Here is a 22,501-nt window from a genome sequence, read left to right as displayed (position 1 = left end):
TATATCTCTGAATACCTGGTGCAGTTGGCTCTTTTAGTTGCAGGCCTCAAAAGTTCCACGACAAGGAGCAGCAGCTTGAAAGAGACGAGTGGGGAGTGGATCCAGGACGCACATGGTGGGTATGTGGCCCTGGAGGAGGGAGGAGAGGTCAGAGTCTGAGAGGGGAGAGAAGGAGAAGAAGGGTGAGTTAGTAGGGGAAACAGAGGGCGTTGGGGTTGGAGTGGGAGGGAGTATGGTGGAGGGAAAGGTGTTAAAGAGTATGCAGATATGAGAGATTTTACAGGAGAAGAAAGGCAAAGTCATCAGAGGAGATAGAGGAGGGTTGAGGAGGGGGAGGAGGTAGAGAATAGTTTCCGTGGGTTATTAGTGGAGGATTGGATAATAGATTAGAAATAGGAACATTTAGCAGAGGAGAGAGTAGAGGAGAAGGAGAAGAGGAGGGAGCGGTAGAGGTCTAGGGCAGCAGGGAGTTTGGTTCTCTTCCATTTCTTTTCAACAGAGGGCAGTTTGGTTCTTGCTTTGTATGTTGCCAAACCATATAACCCACTAAAATATAAACTGATTTGTTTTTATATACAGTAGTTGTAATGTGTTCATCTGAAAGACCTGGGGATAGTTTGCATATCATACAATGTCGTGCTATATAACGTTGCTCACACAGATTGCAGGTGATGATAGCTGATCGAAAGACCGATCATATTTGAACTTACAATCTCGCAATATAGAAACGACCCCCCAGTTGGTGTCTGAGCAATACAATTCTCATTGAGCTCAAATGAGTTGACTAGTATTGCTAGAAACAGGAGCAGGACTAGTGGTTACAATCTTGGCTCCTGTTCCAGAAAGTCTGTTGCTTTGCTATGCAGTTGTGGAATTTACAGTCCTTTTAACAATTTTTTTAAGTATTTATTTTAGTTAAAATTAGTTAAATGTTTACCCATTTAGCAACCTTTTTTTGAGGATGTTTATTTGAATGGTTTCTTCAGCCGTCAGTTCTCGATTCTAGCTGACTCTAACCAGCAGACCAGTTAGTAGATAATTGAACTCACCAGCAGTGGTAGTGTCCCATCCTTCTAGTATGATTGACGCTCAGTGAGAAATACTAGAGTGAAAAGATCATGCCAAAATTAAAAAAATGAAATCAATCAATAAATGAATAAATGTAATGTATTTAGGTTTTTATTTATTTATTTATTTTAATTTTGGCACAAATTATTCTCCATATAATTAGCCCTACAATATCTAAAACTGTTTAATGATTAACTGTTACATTACCCTAGCTTGACTTGTTCGCTTTGTTTTGGCTGCATTTTGTCAGGTGAAACTGGAGGAAGCACCGTGTAACTGCACAATATAAGACTGATTTGGCATTCGAGAATTAAAAAAAAAAAAAAAAAAGAAAAAAAACGCATGTTGTGCTGAATATTCAGATAAATTGTAACATTGAAGAGCTGGACTTTGTATCAGAAAACTGGTGACAGAGTCAGAAAACGTGTCTGACAGTTAAGTGCATTCATTTTCTACACACATATAAATATACACAGTACCGTGAAAAAGTATTTGCCCCCTGTCTGATTTTCTGCATTTTTGCATATTTTTGACACTGAATGTTATCAGATCTACAACCAAAATCTAATATTAGATAAAAGGGACCCTGAGTGAGCAAATAACACAAAGTTTTGATATTTATTTCATTTATTTATTAAAGAAAGTTATGCAACACCCAATGTCCCTGTGTGAAAAAGCAATCGCCCCCTTAGACTCAATAACTGGTTACGTCACCTTTAGCAGCAATAACTGCAGCCAGTCGCATCCTGTAGTTATTGATCAGTCTCTCACAGCGCAGTGGAGGAATTTTGGCCCACTCCTTCATGCAGAAGTGCTTCAACTCAGTGACATTTGTGGGTATTTGAGCATAAACTGCTCGTTTCAGGTCCTGCCACAACATCTCAATGGGGTTTAGGTCTGGACTTTGACTAGGCCATTCCAAAACTTTAAATTTCTTGTTCTTCAACCATTCTGATGTAGACTTGCTTGTGTGTTTCGGATCATTGTCTTGCTGCATGACCCAGCTGCGCTTCAGCTTCAGCTTCAGCTTCAGCTCACGGACGGATGGCCAGACATTCTCCTGTAGAATTCTCTGATACAGAGCTGAATTCATGGTTGCTTTAGTGATGGTAAGTCGTCCAGCTCCTGATGCAGCAAAGCATCCCTAAATCATGACACTACCATCACCATGCTTGACCGTTGGTATGAGGTTCTTACTGTGGAATGCAGTTTTTGGTTATCACAAGACATAACGGGGCCCATGTTGGCCAAAAAGTTCCACTTTTGACTCATCTGTCCATAGAACATTGTTACAGAACTATTCCTTGTGAGCAGAGGTTTCTGCCTTGCTACTCAGCCATGAATCCCATTTTTACCCAGTGTCTTTCTGATGGTGGAGTCATGAACACTGACCTTAGCCGAGGTGAGAGAGGCCTACAGATCCCTGATGTTGTTCTACGATTCTTTGTGACTTCCTGGACGATTTTACGCCTTGCTCTTGGAGAGATTATGGCAGGACGGCCACTCCTGGGAAGATTCACTACAGTCCCAAACTTTCTCCATTTGGACAATATGGCTCTGACTGTGGTTTGGTGGAGCCCCAGAGCCTTAGAAATGACTTTGTAACCCCTTCCAGACTGATACGCATCAACAACTTTTTTTCCCCGGAGGTCTTCAGGAATTTCTTTTGATCGTGGCATGATGTGCCTCTAGAACCTGTGTGCTGACAACTTAACTCTGATGGTAAGGGCCAAAGTTAGTCTGATTGCATGTTTGATTACCTTGCACACCAAACAAATGAAAGAAGCACCAAACTTTGGTGTTATTTTTTCTCTTGGGCTCCCTCTATATACTACTACAACCCACAAAAAAGATCTTGCATGTTTGTGAAACCTTGCACAAAATGCAGAAAATGAAAGAAGCACCACTTTTTGGTGTGTATTTTTTCTCTTAGGCTCCCTCTATATACTACTACAACCCACAAAAAGATCTGAACAAATTCAATGTAAAAATATATACAAATCTGCCTATCTTCAGATATCTTTTACATACTGTATGACATAATATGTATGTATATATATGTATATATATATATATATATATATATATATATATATATATATATATATATATATATATATATATATATATATATATATATATTATATATATATATATATATATATATATAATGGGGACTGATTGTATTTTTAATACAAGGGCGGTAAAACGTGACTGACATATCTGGCCAACAGATATCTGAGTGCTGACTGTACCCCAGTGTTAATAAAACAGCTACAATGTAGTATACCGAGTCCCTCTGAGATACAGTATTTTCACATATCCAATGGACCGCTGGAACCAATCACATCGGATATGACTACTGTATTTCACAACTATATAATTTAGGCTATTGTTTAGTGAAAACCAGAAATAATATTAATAAAAATGAAAAAAGTACTATAGCCAAATATGTCTGTACCTTAAATACTACATATCAATGTGTGTTTCTACATAGAGAAGGATGAAGGCATCTACCAAATAAATAAGTAAATACAAAATAGTGATAAGAAATAAAATGTACCAAGAAAAAATTAATAATGAAAGAAACCTAAACGGTACAAGAACGGAAAGTGAGGAACAGAGCTCTTGCATGGGCAGTGGCTGAATGAGACACTGTGAGAACTTACACCTTACTAGTACTTGAAGCAAATATTTTCAGACACTTTTTGATCAGTTAGCTGAACAAAGAAATCTCCATTATGTGTAACACACTGGATCACCCATCATTAATAATGGATAAAGGGGTGTGTCAACAAATGTGTGTGCCAGACCTCATCTTTCACTGAGAGCACACCAGCTGAGGTGTGAAATGTTGCTCTGTTGGTAAAAAGCAGCAGGTACAGGTTCCAGAACCAGCAGCTGTGAAGCAGTGCAGTCAGCACATGGGAGGGGCACACATGCATGACGTGGTTGTAGAGATCTACAGGATTAACTTTAGGTCAAAGAGGTACGACCTGCAGATCGTATTTCATATTGTTAACACGTGTGTAATCAGTGCAGTCAGCACATGGGAGGGGCATTCTGACAGGGTACACAATGCCACTGTGTGCATATGTATTATTATTATTATTATTATTATTATTATTATTATTATTATTATTATTATTATTATTATTATTTAAAATGTATTGTTTGTGTGTGAAAACATGCAGTTTTATTATTATTGTTTGACAGCCTGGATGGGGTTAAAATGCCTTATCCAGATAAAATCGTGAGAATGCGTGGTCAAGAGCAAGTGATTATTGACAAACTGGATGTTGACCATGCATATGAGAAACCCTGTGATTGGGGGATAAACTAGGTAACTGGTAGCCAGTTAATCCCTCGGCCACAATATAAAAATAAGCAGCTTTGGCTGAACGGGGAGTGTGTTCAGTGTTTTGTTTCTTCTGTTTTGGCCACCGTACCATTTTGTTTCGAGTTCAGTGTTTGTTTCTGTTTAAACCTTTTATTTTTCAATAAATCTGCGCACCAGTTCATTCATTCATTACTCCAGTGCTGACTGTTGTCTGTCTCCTCCCTGGTCTGACGTCACCTACCAAGGAAATCTGTGACAGGCACACAAGCATAACATGCTTGTAGAGATGTACAGGAATAACTTCAGATCAAAGAGGTACGACCTGTAGATCTTATTTCATATTGTTGACAGTTGTGTAGTCAAAGCACAGGTCAGAATAAATCACACACCCCTACTTGGGGTGTTTATGTTTTTGTAATTTTATGAAATGCTTAATTTTCTGAACCTCAGAAGTAAATGTGGGCAGGAAAGGGTTACATATGAGGTAGATGTTTTAAATGCTTTGTGCCGTGCATCTGCTGATGCAGTTTTTAACAATGCAAATAATACAAAAAGGTGATGAAACTGGTACAATAAAAAGGAGTTCAATGCATCAAATATTCACAGAATTGTATTTTTAATATTACACATATACAGGTCTACCAAGTTTCATAAATTGCATTAAACAATTGTTAAAATAAGAAGTTTTGTAGCTCAAGTAATTCAAGCAATATGGAAGTAACTGAATATGCACACAAGTTTAATATAATATTACTGTCAGATGTTTACAGTACTGGTGAACTGAACAATGATTCAATTGATTACAATTAAGTCAGTTGCCATTAAATAAAAACGTTGTAGTTTAATCCAAGAACTGTTATACTCAAGTCACCTCAGCATTACAGCCAATTCAACACACACACAGACTTCGACAGTATTTTATAATTTAAAGAACTGAACTTCTAATATTTGCTTTCTGTAAGTATTTCACAGTTCCACACACAGAGTAAATTGCAATCAAAGTAGATATGTCTGTTAAAACATATTGTAAAATATAGGAGCTTCAGCCAACATGACTAAGACCCAAGGCAAATAAAAACTAACACAACAGGTTATCACAAATCATCATTCATTCCAGTTACTGTATGTGAAGAACAAGAAAAGAGTAGAATTACACAAGAACATCTGCAGTAGGGTCATTGTATCCACTAACATTTTACAGTATATACCTATATTTTATTAAAATGTGTAGATATATTGTAATATAATATGATACAGTCATTTGGTGTACAAATTATGCCATATTAAAATCAACTTTTCACCTGGAAAATTTTGGTTTTTTTAAACAGTTTTTTAATCGCTTCCATTATTTCCTCAGTTTTCAGAGTGTAAATGATGGGGTTCAACAGGGGTGGAATGGTAGCAGACAGTGAGTTATTTAAGATTCTAGCATTGGGATGAATAGCAGAGACCATTGCTGTTATATACGTCACTAATATTGGTAAAAAAAATATTATTACCAAAATTAAATGGGAGGTACATGTTTTAAGAGCTTTTCTTTTGCCCTCTCTAGATGCAATTTTAAAAAGTTCAAATAGAATGCATGCATAAGACAGTATAATGAGGGCCACTGGTAAAATTAAAAATAATGAAATCAACAGTATAGAAAAAATATAATTGGCGGATGTGTCATTACAGGCCAATTTGTAAACAGGTCCATGGTCACAAAAATAACTGTTAATCACAGTAGAGTTACAGAAGGACAGCCGTGCAACTAAAAGGACTAGGACAAGCAACATAACTGAGAGAATTACCCAAATTACAGCTATAATTATAATCATTCTAGTGTTAGTATTAATTGTGTGATATTGCAATGGGAAACATATGGCAATTAATCTGTCATATGCCAACAGCACAAGAGAAAGGGACTGCAAGCCAGTAAAAAAATGCACAAAAAACATATTAGCTAGGCAGGCCTCGAACACAATAAACTGGGAGCTGAAAATGAATGTGTGAATTAGATTTGGGATTACCGCTGTACTGCAACAGGTATCAACTACAGCTAAATGAAAAACAGCAACATATTTGGGGTTATGTAAACTTTGTTCTACACATATTAATAGCATTAGAAATGCATTGGCTAATATTGTTAAAACATAAACAACAGACAAGAATATAAAGTAATAGTTTGCATACAACATATTAGAAAAACCATTAATATAAAACAGTGGTCTACCAGAGGTAACATTCAAAGACATTGTTGTTGAATTGGGAGACATTGCAGAGTGAAAGATTCTTGAGTACCGGTATCTTCTCTTGCTCACCTAAAAATAAGAAAATGATTAAGAAGAAGCTGTTTCATTTCAAGGCTAACACTACACTAATTAACTAATGAATAAATAGAAGATCACGTGTATGATAACTTAAATTTGTATATATTACAGTATTTATTGTAATGGTATCTACTGCATTTAAATGAACATTAGAAAACATTTAACCTGATTGGTCAATACGAGGGCCTTAATCTCTGGTAAACAACCTTGAATGTTTAATCACTGTTTCAAATAAATCTGCAATCAAATACATAAATGCAGTATTTGTGTATTTTATGTTTTTTCTGCTTGAAGAAAAAAAAAAATCTCTCTACACACCGTCTGAATGTTGTCTGTCACTAAGATTGCTTCATCGCTGTTCTATACGCTCAGTCTATCTTTTTAAATTGAGTACAGCAAATTAATACAGTTTTAAAGGCAATTGGGAATTGTGTCTGCTTTTAGCAGCAATGCAGTAACCACAATAGCAACTCATCTCCGGTTTCAATGACAGGTTGACGGTAATAGAACAACACAGCACAGTGCTCTCTGCACTAACAAAGCCAGGAAGGAGGCTTTGAATAAACTTTATGAATACACTGTGAACAAGTTCCTGAACAAACAGCACGATCAGCATTAACACACAGGCTACTAGATAATTTGAATTACTAATATAATACATGTTCAGACCTGATGGTAACCTAAACACTGAAACTTACATACAAACATGAACCTGCACACAAAACCTAATTAAAAAATAAAAAGGTTAGCTGAACTTTATTCTTTTACACACTTTACAAACAGTTCACAAAGCAGGTTTGCTTTTCCGTACGAGGTACCTGAACTGAAGAACTGAAGATTTTGATTTAGTATTGAGGTATTATTTAGGCTATTAGAAATATCAACAACGCGACATAGTCCACCGGGGGGATAATGAAGCCTGAGTGAAGGCTATTCCAGACCGCAGACGGAATTCTGAGCAAACCGCATCACTCATGGAATAGTGAGAAAATAGTTTGCTTTTATTAGCAACAAAAACTAGTGCTCCATAAAATCACAAAAAAAAAAAAAAAAAACAGAAAAATTTTAAATGTTTTTTTTTTTTTTTTTAACGTATCTATTTTCTAATAGCAGTTTAACCCTCAAAAGAGGACTTTACCATCTAGTAAGGCCCTTCCTGTTATGTTAGATTCCATTGACTTCAAGATATTAAACCAGACAGCAAAGCCCTCTTCTTTGGGTTCTATTGCTTAACTAACAAAGGTTTTAAAATCAATTTTCTTACCTCTCAGTAGCTTGAATTCATTATCACTGCCCCCCCTTATGTTCTGTTTAGGATATTTTGTTCTTTACTGGTATTGTATACTTGAATGTGTAATATGCAGATATTTCAAAGACTACACTATAGTTGAAACGTTGAAGCCGTCTGTATCCTGTCCATTCTGTATCCTGTCGATTGTTCCTTCTCTTTTTAAGTTTGTCTTGTTTTCCCACAGGAGTGTGAGCGGGGTGTTTGTAAAGGGTCATGCTGGTACTTATCATCCTCAAGAGTGATGACTGGTAAACTTTAATGAACTGGTAGTCTACCATTTGTACTACAGAGAGATAGAGCGTATCAGTGGATATATTACAACAAAATGTTGTAATTGTGGCCACCTGGGTTTACAAGAGATAACTGAAGCATTTTATTTTTCATCCTTGCTTTTTTTCTACTAAGCAAAGGCTATCCCTGGTACTACTGTATGTTCTATATATTTTCTAACATAGCATTCGATTCTATAGGCTTAGATAGCACAAGGAAAGGCATTAACGATTAAACTACATGGAGAGTTGAGCCTTGCTAATTACATCGTAGTGTTTTTATCTGCAACAGTCTGGAGGTGTATGTTGACAATGTACTATATTTGTAATGTATATTCATAATTAAATCGATAAAATATGCAAAATGCCTATGCTTTGAACATACTTTTCCAAAACCTCTATAAATATAGTACAATTTGATGATAGAAAGGTCTTGCGAGTGTAGTGTTTTTTTTGTTTTTTTTTTTTTTTTTATTTATTTTTTTTTTAAAGTGCAGCAAAGGAAGTCTGCCTGAAGGAAAACTAGCCCCAGTCGATTGTTCTCTTGAACCCGCTGGGGCGCGAAGCCCAATCCAACATTCCCTGTGGGCCCAGCATTCAAACATCAAGCTTGCAAAAGTTAAATAAAAAAATTAAAAAAAGTTTCCCTAAATATTGGTTGCAGCCTATAAATTGTAAACTTGGTTGCTTTTCTGGGAGGAGCATCCCCCCATAACCAATACGTCATCAGCAAGTGCATAAAAGCTCTGTGTACTATTAATTCTTGTCGCTTCTTTTTGTTTCGGCTGCTCAGTCAAGTGCTGGGAGGCCGAAACGGGAGTTGACCGCTTAGAGCCTGGAGGAAGGGCTGCCCTCAGCCACGGATTTCCTGAGGTTTCCCCCTAAAAAAATATGTGAGTAGGGGGTTTTTCCTTACCAGAGTGCTGAGCGGTTCATATTTAGTAGTTCTGCGGGGTGCGTGGTCGGGTTGAGAGGCTGGGCTCTATCCCTTGGTGCAGTCATGCTCTGGGGAACGGGCTGTGTCTCAGCTGCTGATTTTCATTAAATTCTATATTTGGGGGTTAGGTGGCAGAATGCCACTGTGGAAAGCCTAAATATTTTTCATTATTCATTCATTGTTTGGCGGCCTCGTCATTTCGGGGAGAGGTGGCTACAGCCACTTCTTATCTGCGGCACTGGGATGCATGTATCTGTTCATGTATTTCCAGCCGGCCTCGCGCAGGAAGCCGTCGGGCACCCACGGACGAGGCCTCCAGCCAATTTTACCTCGCAATTCTGGGGTAAGTTAATTATTTATTATTCACCATTCATGGTTTGGTGGGCTCGTCTTTTGGGGGGAGGTGGCCCATAGCCACTTCCGATCTGCGGTACTGGGATGTATGTATCTGTTCGTGTATTTCCAGCCGGCCTCGCGCAGGTAGCCGTCGGTCACCCGCGGACGAGACCTCTGGCCAAATTTATATTTCACTCGGGCCCTGAGTGCCCTTCACAGTCATAAATCATCTGCAATTGCAATCGCTATCATCATCATTCATTCACTGCCATTCTTTTAAGCATATTCTCTGTGCTGAAATATTATTTTTATCTAATGGTACATTTCCCCAGTCCTGGTAAAGCTGGCTTCACATTACCCAGGTATGCTGCACTGTTCCTTTGCCTGGGTACCTTCACTTGCTACAGAAACATTTCCTATTACCCGGTGTAAGGGTTTGCTTTAGGAGGAGAAGGTGCATCTAGGCCCATATGGCCTATATATACTTTTACACATAACACTTTGGCTTTCAAATAGTTATTTAAAAGGCTCTGGAAATCCAGTCCTTTGTTCTTTATCTCAGCAAGCTTGGAGATGAATGTGTGGAGAACCCTCACGACTGCCTGTGTGAGCAACGACTAATCACCATGTGTGGACTGGATTAACCACAGCTGTAAAACAGGGATTAGTTTAGGGGATTCTAATCCCACTCAGTTTATTTGAGTGCGTGTAGCACAGAAGGTTCCTGGACCTGGACCCCCCTTTTAGTGGAGGTAGTGCTCAGCCGTTTGTAAGCCAACCTTTGTTTTACTAGTGTTGTAATGGTTTTGTTTTGCATGATTGTATATATCGTGACTTGCAATATTGGTGGTATTGGAGTATATCATACATCCTGAAGTGTCTTATTGCACTTATAACATGGATTAACTTACTAAATTGAAAAAAAAATAAAATAAAGTAAAAATAAATAAATAAATAAATATCCTTCCACCTAAAACTGAGTTAAGAAAAGATAGTTTCATTGAACTTTTTTTTTTTTAATAAAACCAAAAATGCATTAATATATATAAAAAAAAAGAAGCAATTTAGAGAGGTTGAATTGAACATTGCCATTGAAAGTGCAGTTTTTCTTTGTTTGATTCATTATACTTCTTGTAATTCTTGGTTAGTTCACTAAATTTTAATGTAAAATATTACTGGCCATTTTGTGCTACCGCTTCCCAATGGCAAAAAAGATGTTATTTGCATTATGGAATACCCAGTTACTTATCAAACTGGCTTTGCAGTTTATGGTTGGACAACGTGGAGAACTACTGGGCCAGTGTTACGAAACAATTTAAAACAATGCAGGGCACAGCAGAAGAGATGATACTATCGTACAGGGACACATTTATGTGGAGAGAAAGGTACAGCAGGAATTGTTGAGATGCATTTATAAATATTCTGGATCAAACAACACAGCTGCACAGGGGGTGGGACCTGTGGTAGCAGGCAGGGCAGGAGATGCAACTGACCAGAGAAGAACACAAAGAGACAGGGGCAGCGGCAACAAGACATCCATGTAACCACCACAGTCTCCTTTAAGAGCGATCCAAATCTTTTTAAAAAAAATGAAAGTTTAAGATTTTTGTTACAACTATTTACTTTCAGAATGGGACAGGGAAATGCTGCAGTGTAGTTTAGGGAGAAGCAGCACAGCGATCAGAATGGCAAGTTTTAAATTGATCTGAATACTTTTGCTTTTTTTCACTGTTTTAATGAATCATTGGTGCCCGATTGTAGACTCATTCAATATCCCATGCATACTTCGGTTTTCCAAAAGGTCAACATTTACATGAATATCGTCAGTCAGTTATTGAGATAAATTCCAATACTGGCGTATGGATATCCATCAGTGATTTGCCCCTTTTTGAAAAGAAGTGCTGACCCATGGTAATATATTTTAATATCATCACCCCATGTGAACTGTTTTGACTAATCAGGATAGAGTATTTGAAACATTAGGTTATTACCATAACCCTGGTTCCCTGAAAGAGAATGACAACCATTACCGAATGGGAAAGAGCCCTCTTTGACCGTCAATCACTGAGCATATATAAAAAAGCTGTCCTATCAGAGTGCTGCTGTGAGGGGGAAGTCCCTCCCACCTCCTGTTGGAGAGGGACGTCCTCACAGTAACATATCGCCATTTTCTTTCGAAATCAGAGGTCAGCTGAGGACACGATCTCGAGGGGTAATGGTTGTCATTCTCTTTCAGAGAACCAGGGTTATGGTAATAACCTAACGTTCCCTTTCAATTGAATGACAACCATTACCGAATGGGACGCTGTACCAAAGCTGTCGTGGCTCCAGATTACCAACAGTACAGCCTCACGGCGATTGCCACAGAGCCCACATGACGCCTCAAATTTAGCACAGAGAGAGAGAACAACAAGAGGGCATAAGTGGAAGCTGAATAAAAGTTTAGAACAGAAGGTAGGAAGCACTTTTTTAGACAGATAGTTATACATGTAAAAAAAAAAAAAAAAAAAAAAAATTTAAAAAAGACTAGATTCTGTGCTTTTAAATCCCTCCCCCGCCCCACCCCACCCCGTAGGGGAAAATGGTCTGCTAACATGGGACGAGCCTTGATGGGCCGAATGGACTTTACTCATTCTCAAATGTTTTTCTTATATATCTGTCAGTGGATCCCCACGCCCCCATTGCAGTGACATTGTTAATTTATAATACCCCAACGTTAATAAAACAGCTACAGTGTAGTATACCCAGTCCCTCTGAGATACAGTATTTTCACATATCCAATGGAATCCTGGAACCAATCACATCAGATATGACTACTGTATTTCACAACTATATAGTTTAGGCTATTGTTTACTCAGAATAATAATAATAATAATAATAATAATAATAATAATAATAATAATAATAATAATAATAATAATAATAATGAAAAAAGTACTATAACCAAAAATGTCTGCACCTTTAATGCTGCATATCAGTGTGTATTTCTATAGAGAGAAGGATAAAGGCACCTACCAAATAAATAAATAAATATTAAAAAGTAATGATAAAAAATAAAATGTAGCGAAAAAAATTCATAATGAAAGAAATCTAAACGGTACAAGAACAGAAAATAAGGAACAGAGCTCTTGCATTGGCAGTGGCTGAATGAGACTCTGTGAAAACCTACACCTTACTAGTACTTGTGTGTGCCTGACCTCATCTTTCACTGAGAGCACACCAGCTGAGATGTGAAATGTTGCTCTGTTGGTAAAAAGCAGCAGGTACACGTTCCAGAACCAGCAGCTGTGAAGCAGTGCAGTCAGCACATGGGAGGGGCACACATGCATAATATGCTTGAAGAGATTGACAGGATTAACTTCAGGTCAAAGAGGTACGACCTGTATATCATATTTCATATTGTTAACAGGTGTGTAGTCAGTGCACAGCTCAGAATAAATCACACGCCCCTACTTGCAGTGTTTGTGTTTTTGTAATTTTATGAATTGCTTAATTTTCTGAGCTTTAGAAGTAAATGTGGGCAGGAAAGGGTTACATATGAGGTAGACGTTTTAAATGCTTTGTGCCGTGCATCTGCTGATGCAGTTTTTAACAATGCAAATAATACAAAAAGGTGACGTGTTAATGGTATTGTTTTTCATAACAGTGTGAAAAGGTAAATCCATCAAGAAATTGGTAAAATAAAAATGAGTTGGTCGTGGCCTTTGTCAATAAATACATTCCATAGTTCTATACTGTACCTGAACTGAAGGGAATCAGATATTCACACAATTGTATTTTTAATATTACACATATACAGGTCTAACAAGTTTCATAAATTGCATTATTAAATCGATTGTTAAAATAAGAAGTTTTGTAGCTCAAGTAATTCAAGCAATATGGAAGTAACTGAATATACACACAAGTTTAATATAATATTAATGTCAGATGTTTACAAGTAAGTCAGTCGACATTAAATAAAAACGTTGTAGTTTTCTTCAAGAACTGTTATACTCACAGGTCATCTCAGCATTACAGCCAATTCACAAACACAAAATATTTCTACAATATTTTATAATTTATAGAACTGAACTTCTAATATTTGTATTTCAGTTTCAACTTCACACGTGCACGATATTAGAATCAGAATTCCAGTTAGTGTATCGGAAGAACAAAGGTAGAAAAGGGTAGAATTACACAAGAACATTTGCAGTAGGGTCATTGTATCCACTAACATTATACAGTATATACCTATATTTTATTAATTTTACATATATTGTAATATGATATGATACACTCATTAGGTGCACAAATTAGGTGAACAGATATCAGCTTTTTACCTGGAAAATGTTGTTTTTTTTATGCAACTTTTTAATCGCTTCCATTATTTCCTCAGTTTTCAGAGTGTAAATAATGGGGTTCAACAGGGGTGGAATGGTAGCAGACAGTGAGTTATTTAAGATTCTAGCATTAGGATGAATACCATAGACCCTTGCTGTTGCATATGTCACTAATATTGGTAAAAAAAATATTGTTACCAAAATTAAATGGGAGGTACACGTTTTAAGAGCTTTTCTTTTCCCCTCTCTAGATGCAATTTTAAAAAGTTGAAATATAATGCATGCATACGACAATATTATGATGACCATTGGTACAATTAAAAATAATGCAATCAAGACTACAGCAAAAATATAATTGGTTGAGGTGTCATTACAGGCCAGTGTGTAAACAGGTGCATGGTCACAAAAATAACTGTCAATCACTGTAGATTTACAGAAGGACAGCCGTGTAACTAAAAGGACCATGACAAGCAACATAACTGACAGAATTACCCAAACTGCTACTATAATCATAATCATTCTAGTGTTAGTATTGATTGTGTGATAATGCAATGGGAAACATATGGCAATTAATCTGTCATATGCCAACAGCACAAGAGAAAGGGACTGCAACCCATTAAAAAAATGCACAAAAAACATATTAGCTAGGCAGGCCTCGAACACAATAAACTGGGAGCTGAAAATGAATGTTTCAATTAGAAATGGGATTACAACTGTACTACAACAGGTATCAACTACAGCTAAATGAAAAACAGCAACATATTTGGGGTTATGTAAACTTTGTTCTACACATATTACTAGCATTAGAAATGCATTGGCTAATATTGTTAAAACATAAACAACCGACAAGAACACAAAGTAATAGTTTGCATACAACATATTAGAAAACCCATTAATATAAAACAGTGGTCTACCAGAGGTAACATTCACAGACATTGTTGTTGAATTGGAAGACATTGCAGAGTGAAAGATTCTTGAGTACCAGTATCTTCTCTTGCTCACCTAAAAATAAGAAAATGATTAAGAAGAAGCTGTTTCATTTCCAGGCTATTAACACTACACTAATGAAGTGATGAACAAATAGAAGCCCATATGTATATATTAAAAGGTTTACTGTAATGGTATGTACTGCTTTGAAAGGAACAGTATAATTGGAACGTTTAAAGGAACACTAACAAAGGTTTTAAAATCTATTTTCTTACCTCTCAATAGCTTTCATGTATTACCACTGGTCTCCTCCTATTCTGTTTAGGATATTTTGTTCTTTACTGGTATTGTATACTTGAATGTGTAATATGCAGATATTTCAAAGACTATACTATAGTTGAAATGTTGAACCCGTCTGTATCCTGTCAATTGTTCCTCCTCTTTTTATTAAGTTTGTACTGTTTTCCCACAGGGGTGTGAGCGGGGTGTTTGTAAAGGAACATGGTAGTACTGATCATCCTCCAGAGTAATGACTGGCAAACTTTAATGAACTGGTAATACAAGAGAGAGAGAGAGAGAGAGAGAGAGAGAGAGAGAGAGAGAGAGAGAGAGAGAGAGAGAGAGAGAGAGAGAGAGAGAGAGAGAGAGAGAAGGCAATCCCTAGTACTACTGTATGTTCTGAATATTTTCTGAAACAGCATTTGATGCTATAGGCTTAGATAGCACAATGAAAGGCTTTAATGATTGAACTGCATGGAGAGTTCAGCCTTGCTAATTAGTCAGGGAAGTCTCTTGTGAAATGCCAGACAAGTAGATTGTTTTACAATCGTGGCTTTGCTCTAATGCAGCTCTGTGCCCTTTCACATTTTTTTTTACATTTTTTTTTTTTTTACTGCATTATTAGTGTTCATGTTGTGTAATAGCATTTATTAAAACTATGTTTGAATGAACCAAAATGTCACTGACCAAACCCTTACAGGTGTTCTATGCTTTGAATACAATTTTCCAAACTAGCAAAATATAATACGATTTTGGGTTCCAAAAGTCGTTGCAAATGTAGTGCCTGGAGGTAAACTAGCTCCAGTCGATTGATCTCTTGAACTCGCTGAAGGTGTACGCAAGCAAGTCTTGGATTTATTGTGAAATTTTCAGGATCCCTTTGTTATACACTCGGAATTTCTACAAATAGCCCTTTCCTGTACAATTATTAATCTCACACTTTAGCATACTCCTTCTCTCACTCCATCACACTCTGTCAGCTGCTCCAGCTCAACTAGTGCTCTGTTATCTGTGTGCAGAGTGAAGAAGGAGATAGACTCACAAAGAAGAGTGGTTACAAATACAATACCTTGAAGGTGGAGTACAGCTTAATAAAAGGGTTCATTACACAGGCATGTCAGCATTTTCCATTACTTGGATTACTAGCACTTTCCTTTACATTGATAACCTGCAGTTTCTCATTGCTACCCACCTTGTCAAGTTTTATTTAATGCTGTTTTATTTAAAAGAAACTATTAATTTATCATATAAGTAGCAAGAGTTTTATGGGAGACATATCCACTGTTAGAGTACACATGCCCGTGCACCAGTGACCCCTGTAGATTGACCGGGCGCCTACGGGCTTGCCTGTAAGCTGCCCAGAGCTGCGTTGTCCTCTGATGCTGTAGCTCTGGGTTGGTTGTACCAGCAACAAATGTTTTACCGGCATGCAGTACTGGGCTGCACCAGCTTACTTTCACCTCTGTCTATAAAACAGTAAATTCAGCTCTTAGCAGGACAGAATAGATTCAACTGCATTCAAAAGCCAGGTACTAGATTAGACTAGAGGGGTATTGCTGCAGACCCAGAGGCATTTGAAAAAAAGTGCGTTGCGTAATGCAGTTTCACCTTTTACATGCTAGCTGTAACTAAGCTTATGTGAAACCAAACAACAAAGCGAGGTATTCACGTAGTTACTGTGCTGTTAAAAAGGTGAAATACATTTTGTTCGCCGATCTTCAAAGCCAGATTATGTTGTGGGCGCGCTTACGTTGTTGCTCTTGTTGTTGCACTTACGGTGAAAAGTGTCTGATTATTTTGGCATGGACTGAGAAAGCACGGTTAGAACTGTTTTTGGAATGCTGTTCTGTACATTGACAAATACTGTATCACAGTGCTTTATTTTGCTAATTTTCTTACCTTGGTGTTTTAGACACACTGATAGAAATAGTGTATTTTTATTTAAATGTATTTGGCAGGTCCGGAAGTTAGAATCCCCTCCTTAATTAAGACAATCCTGGAATGTGGCCAGGAGCTAATAGATTGAGTGAAACCCGGTTAGCAATGAGTTTTCATTGTGTGAGGATTGGAATGACCACAACTGTAAAACTGGGATTCGTTTAGGGGATTCTAACCCCTCTCAAAGTGTGTTCCTGCGGCAGGACCCTGCTTTTAGAGGAGGTAGTGCTCGGGCACTTGTAGAGCTTCTGTTTTACTAGTTGTTTTGAAATAAATCTTTCACATCTGACGGGCATGTCGACCACAACCTCGTCTCTCTCATATACCTTTCAGCAGATACCCACAGCCTCTATAACATTTTATAAGTAACTGGAACTCTGCAACTGTTTAAGAGCTGAAAATAATTAAAAAGATCTAATTAAGCAAATTACCATTTCAATCAAGAGTCTAGTTAAGTAATTGAGAGCTCAGTTGGAATGAAGACCGACAGACACAATGGGTCCTCAGAACCAGGGTTGACAGATCTAAAACCCCAGTGTGCTAGAGTGGACTTTTTGAAAAGAGCTTTGAAACACACTTTAAACTTATAAAGTTATAAGTGTAAATTATAGATGCGTTAGTTAAACAGTTATTGCAACACATGGGGACGTATAACATCATATTTTCTTAGAACCTTGCTACTTCATCTTTAATGTACATGTGACAAGATAGCATCAGTAAGGAGACTTCAAAGTCAGGAAGTTGCAATTAAAGCACTCTTGTGCATGTCTATTGACCCATAAACAAGTAAAATCACAGAAACAAAATAAACGAGACGCAAGGGCCAAAATAAAAGGCTCAAACAAAGCAATAATTGCACTTCCAACTTAAATTCAAAGTAATTAAATAATACACGCAAAAAATGCACTATATGCTTGTGCGTGTGCATGTGCAGCACTTCTGTCCTGCCACGGTACTCTATATCTAGGGGTCTACCTAAATTGTGATTTCGCGGAAATCGGGAAATTGAGGGGTCACTCTTAATTGTACACATCAAATCGTATTGCAGCAGCAGGGAGGAAACAATACGCTTTGCCAATATGACTGGAAATGACATATGTGAATAAATGTATGAGATCAGGTCATGTGAACAGAATCCCTGCAAGACAGTGCAGTGCATGAGGGTCAACAGATGCTAAAGACAGAGAGAAGAAAAAAAAAAAAAACACTGCGGGTTCCAGAGCGAACGTCCTAGAGCTGGGAAGAATTTCCAAGGATAAATATCGCGACTTGCTTCCTGTGCATCTGGACGCAGGACATTTGCTCAGAAATCAGGACTGTCCCGACCATATAGGCACTGTTGACATTTATGCTGTTATCGATTACTGTAACACAAATTGTGTTGGACGAGGAGTCATACTTTGTCCTTGGGTAAGGATGTTTCAATGAGTTGGGCAGGGTTTTAAAAATTACAGGTACTGGCAAGCAGACTTCTGACATGAAGGAGAGAAACACTGAACCTCTGAGCTGCAGAGGAAACAGGTCTGCTTGGGATGACAGATATTCAGATTTGAAACGTATGGTAGGAGCTAGAACAGAAAAGCATACCCACAACCACATTAGGGTGAGCTTCTTCTGATGGATGCTTTTATACCAGCTTGTGTCTCGTGTCACACACACACACAAACACACACACACACACACACACACACCTTGATATGACTACATAACTATGAACTCTAACAACAATGAAAACTGCAAATTCTTCAGATGCTCAGCACCGTACATTAACGCTTTGGCAGTAAAAGATTCGCTAATTGGTCGTAAACCATTGACGAAAAAATTTGGAGGCAGGTTACTTGCACAGTCATGTGATATAGACTGTTTAATTTGAAGGTTTGAATTTTCTGTGTCAATCTACATCTATTTACGTGAGCCAAGATCTTCTAAACATTATTTTGTTATATTTGTTAGTGATTAATGTAATCTTTGTTGTGTAGCTGTAGGTGATCAGAGACAGCTGATGTGCATTTCAGCTTCCAGATATTGGCTTTTAGATAGAAATAGATAATGTAAAAGGGGAAAGAGTGGTAGTGAGGATGATGATGTTGATTATGTACCATGGCAGGAAAAGTAGGTGATACCAGTTTACTAGACAACTGAAGATGAAGACGAGCCCTTCTGTAATGCAATCCATGGTAAAACAAAAAGCAAAACCCAACATAAATGGTGCAAGAATAGGAAGTAAAGAAAAGCATAACTTTAGCGTGAATAGTGGCTGAATTAGACATTGTGAGCACTGAATAAAAGGGCCAGCTGCCACCAACTCCATACAGTGAACTTACACCTTACCAGTGCTTGAAGCAAACATTTTCAGACAATCTTTTTGTTCAGTTAGCTGAACAAACAGATCTGTATTCTCTGCAATGCACTCGATCATCCATGAATGCAACTGGATAAAGTTGTTTGAAATAAATGTGTGTGTCTGTGATAAGTGCGAGTAGTGCAGTGAATACAAAAGGCAGTCCAGGCAGTGAGTTTCTCCCAAAACGCCTGTGTATTTAATAAATAACAACAATAAAGCCACCCCTCTAGCAGCAATGGTATCGGGGGGTACAACGGGCTGAAGAAAAAACAGATACATTCTGTTTATGCTGTCTGAATACATCTGGTACAGTCGTTCAGCATTGTAGTTCCGTTCAGTGTCCTTTGAAAGCTGGAAGTGCAACTTCAGCTCTTCGTACTGAGAAAGCACTCAATCAACACACTGACCAATTGCGAGCCATCTTGTATCAGAAAGCTGCAAAATCTTCAGCAGGGCTTCTCTAACATTAATGGTGACATAGAAATCGCAGTACTTATTTTGACGCTGAGTGCAGTGGGAAAACCACGAGTACGTCTGTGATACCATGTACTCAATGTTTCGAGGAAGTACGTCCATTGCTTTAGATGCACAGAGCTGCAGTGAATGACAAACACACTTAATGTACACAATTTTTGGATTTACCTCCCTTAACTTTGTTAGTACCGAATTATTTTTCCCACACATTGTACTGCAACCGTCTGTTGCCAGACCAATGCATCTTTTCACTTCCAATTGGTTTTCCTTTCAGAATTTGAATAAGGCTGTTGAAATGCTGTGAGAATCACTGGCTGGCAAGCTAACAATCCCGGCAAACCATGTTATGAGACGTTCAAGTTTTCTGCTGAAGTATCTTAACACCACAGAGTTGCTTGTTTGCACTGATGTCTGGGCTTTCGTCTACAATTAGAGAGTATGGCTTTTTGCCGATGTCTTCAAGCATCTCTTGATGAACAGCTTGCCCAATGACAGATTTTATAAGTGCTGAGCATTTTGTTCTATTAAGACTAATATCCATCTGTGCAACTTCCTTGACCATGCATCCCAAATGATCTACTGTGAGGATGCTGGAATGGCAAGTAATATGGGCTGCCAGCTTCAACTCATATTTAAACGAATTGTCAACTTTTTTCTTAAATCCTGTGTCAAATAAGCTTCTTGCACTTGAAAATGCAGCCGCGTTTCTAGTGTTTCTCTGTCTTACAGTGAGCTAACAGATTGTTGTGATGTGCTGGGACTTCACATTTACAGTACCTACACGCTGTTTTTGAGTCATCGCCAGGTACACTGCTAATCCACTCTTTTAACCCTTTTTCTTTCTCCCAGTCTTTACAGTATTTAGTCCACTTACCCAGTGGCATCTCTGGTTCTTTACTTTTCTTAAACATCTTTACTTTTCCTGCTTTTAGCGGTTTGGATATTTCTAGCGTTTCTTAATATGGCTGCTTTTTCCCTGTCAATTAACACAATCGTTCGTCTCTCCTGTCCACATGCATGGTCATGCGCAGTGGTGGATGTGGTTGTAGTAATGTGGTTTATTTCTAGTCAGGCAAGCGGCATCTGCCTAGCGTCCTACTGTATAACGGGGAGCCCTTTGCTGTTTTGGCTCATTCAGTAGTAGACCATTAGTGAGTGGTACCTGCAGTATCGTCCTGTAAATCAAGACTGTGAACTTCCATATGAGTCTTCTACCTATTCCCTACAGAACATAACATTGGGGACGAGGTAGACATACAAAACAACTCATTTAAATTAAAAACAGAAATTAGGGAATATGGCAATTTATTGGAAAATAAGCGAATTTGAGCCTGACTCAGAACACTGGCTACAATATGTGGAGCGATTAGGGTATTATTTTGAAGCGAACAAAATAAGTGACGCAGCAAAACATAAAGCTATTTTCTTAAGTGTTTGTGGAAGCAAAATCTATCGTCTTTTGCGGGACTTAATCCAGCCCCGCAAGCCAACACATTTAACGTTTGTGCAGTTAACAACGGTACTAACCAACCATTTCAAGCCAAAACCGAGCGTCATAGTACAACGTTTTAAATTCCACAGTAAAGTCAGGAAAGAAGGGCAGACAGTGTCAGTTTTTGTAGCCGAGCTACGCAGACTTACCAAATTCTGTGTCTTTGGTGCTTCGTTGGATGACTTGATATGAGACAGACTGGTGTGCGGGATAAACGATGACCAGATCCAACGCCGGTTGCTTTCAGAATCCGATCTGACTTTACAACGAGCCGTGGAGTTAGTAACAGCCATGGAAACGGCGGCCAAAGATGTGTTGGAGTTACAGCAGCAGTACAAAGCCGAATCTACAATCAACATAATCCAGTCTTCTGCGTCAAAAACAGGAGGTACGTTCGGGTGTTTCCGATGCGGTGGAAAACACAGTGTTGAGACTGCCGATTTTCTGATGCAATTTGTCACTCCGGCCACAAGAGGGGGCATTTGGCCAGAAAATGCAGAAATAAAGCAAATGAAAAATCTGTAAGAGCACCATTTAGAGGGAAAAGTGACGTTCTTGGAGCAAATTTCTTGAAGGGGGGAGAGGACATTGGAGAGGTTTATACACTGTATCACATGAAGGGGAAGAAGGTTGATTCATTCCGAGTCCTAATAGATTTAGATGGAGATTCTGTGGAAATGGAAGTGGATACAGGTGCTTCTTCCACAATATTAAGTGAACATACTTACAAAAGTTTAGGATTGGGAGATTTAGAAAATACAGATGTAAGCTTGCGAACCTATACAGGAGCCCAGGTTCTAGTCCTGGGAGTTGTATCCACCAGAGTGAAACACCAGGGCCAAGAGAAGCATTTACCAGCATTGGTGGTAAAAGGGAAGGGTCCAGACCTTCTTGACAAGGACTGGCTACAAGAAATTAGGTTAAATTGGAGAGCCATATTAAAACTAGAGACGGATAAACCTCCAAGACTTCAGTCAGTTCTAGGTAAATACACTGAATTATTCAAAGAAGGCCTAGGCACATTAGTAGGAACCACTGCAAAAATATATGTGGACTCTGAAGTAAAGCCCAGATATTTTAAACTCAGGCCTTTGCCCTATTCACTGAGAGACAAAGTGGAGGCAGAGCTTCAGAGAGTGGAAAAGGCAGGAATAATTGAACCAGTGTCTTTCGCT

General features: G+C 38.1%; 2 protein-coding genes across 2 annotated transcripts; both read right to left on the bottom strand.

The window, feature by feature from the left end:
- Window positions 1-5,697: 5,697 nt before the first annotated feature.
- Window positions 5,698-6,666, bottom strand: LOC121321175 (olfactory receptor 1-like). Its single transcript, XM_041260072.1, has one exon. It carries the CDS (start codon window positions 6,664-6,666, stop codon window positions 5,698-5,700), a length of 969 nt encoding a protein of 322 aa, XP_041116006.1.
- Window positions 6,667-11,684: 5,018 nt separating this feature from the next.
- On the bottom strand, window positions 11,685-14,829 carry LOC121321304 (olfactory receptor 1509-like; the record flags this gene model as incomplete). Its single annotated transcript, XM_041260203.1, has 2 exons — window positions 13,869-14,829; window positions 11,685-11,704 (listed from the first exon to the last, which is right to left on the bottom strand). Coding segments are annotated over exons 1-2 (981 nt in total), but the record flags the coding sequence as incomplete, so codon positions are not given.
- Window positions 14,830-22,501: the final 7,672 nt, after the last annotated feature.

The sequence above is a fragment of the Polyodon spathula genome, chromosome 9 (assembly GCF_017654505.1).
Source record: "Polyodon spathula isolate WHYD16114869_AA chromosome 9, ASM1765450v1, whole genome shotgun sequence".
NCBI classification, from domain to species: Eukaryota; Metazoa; Chordata; class Actinopteri; order Acipenseriformes; family Polyodontidae; genus Polyodon; species Polyodon spathula.
Note: the sequence above shows the minus strand (reverse complement) of the source record. Positions and strands in the feature narration are given on the sequence as shown.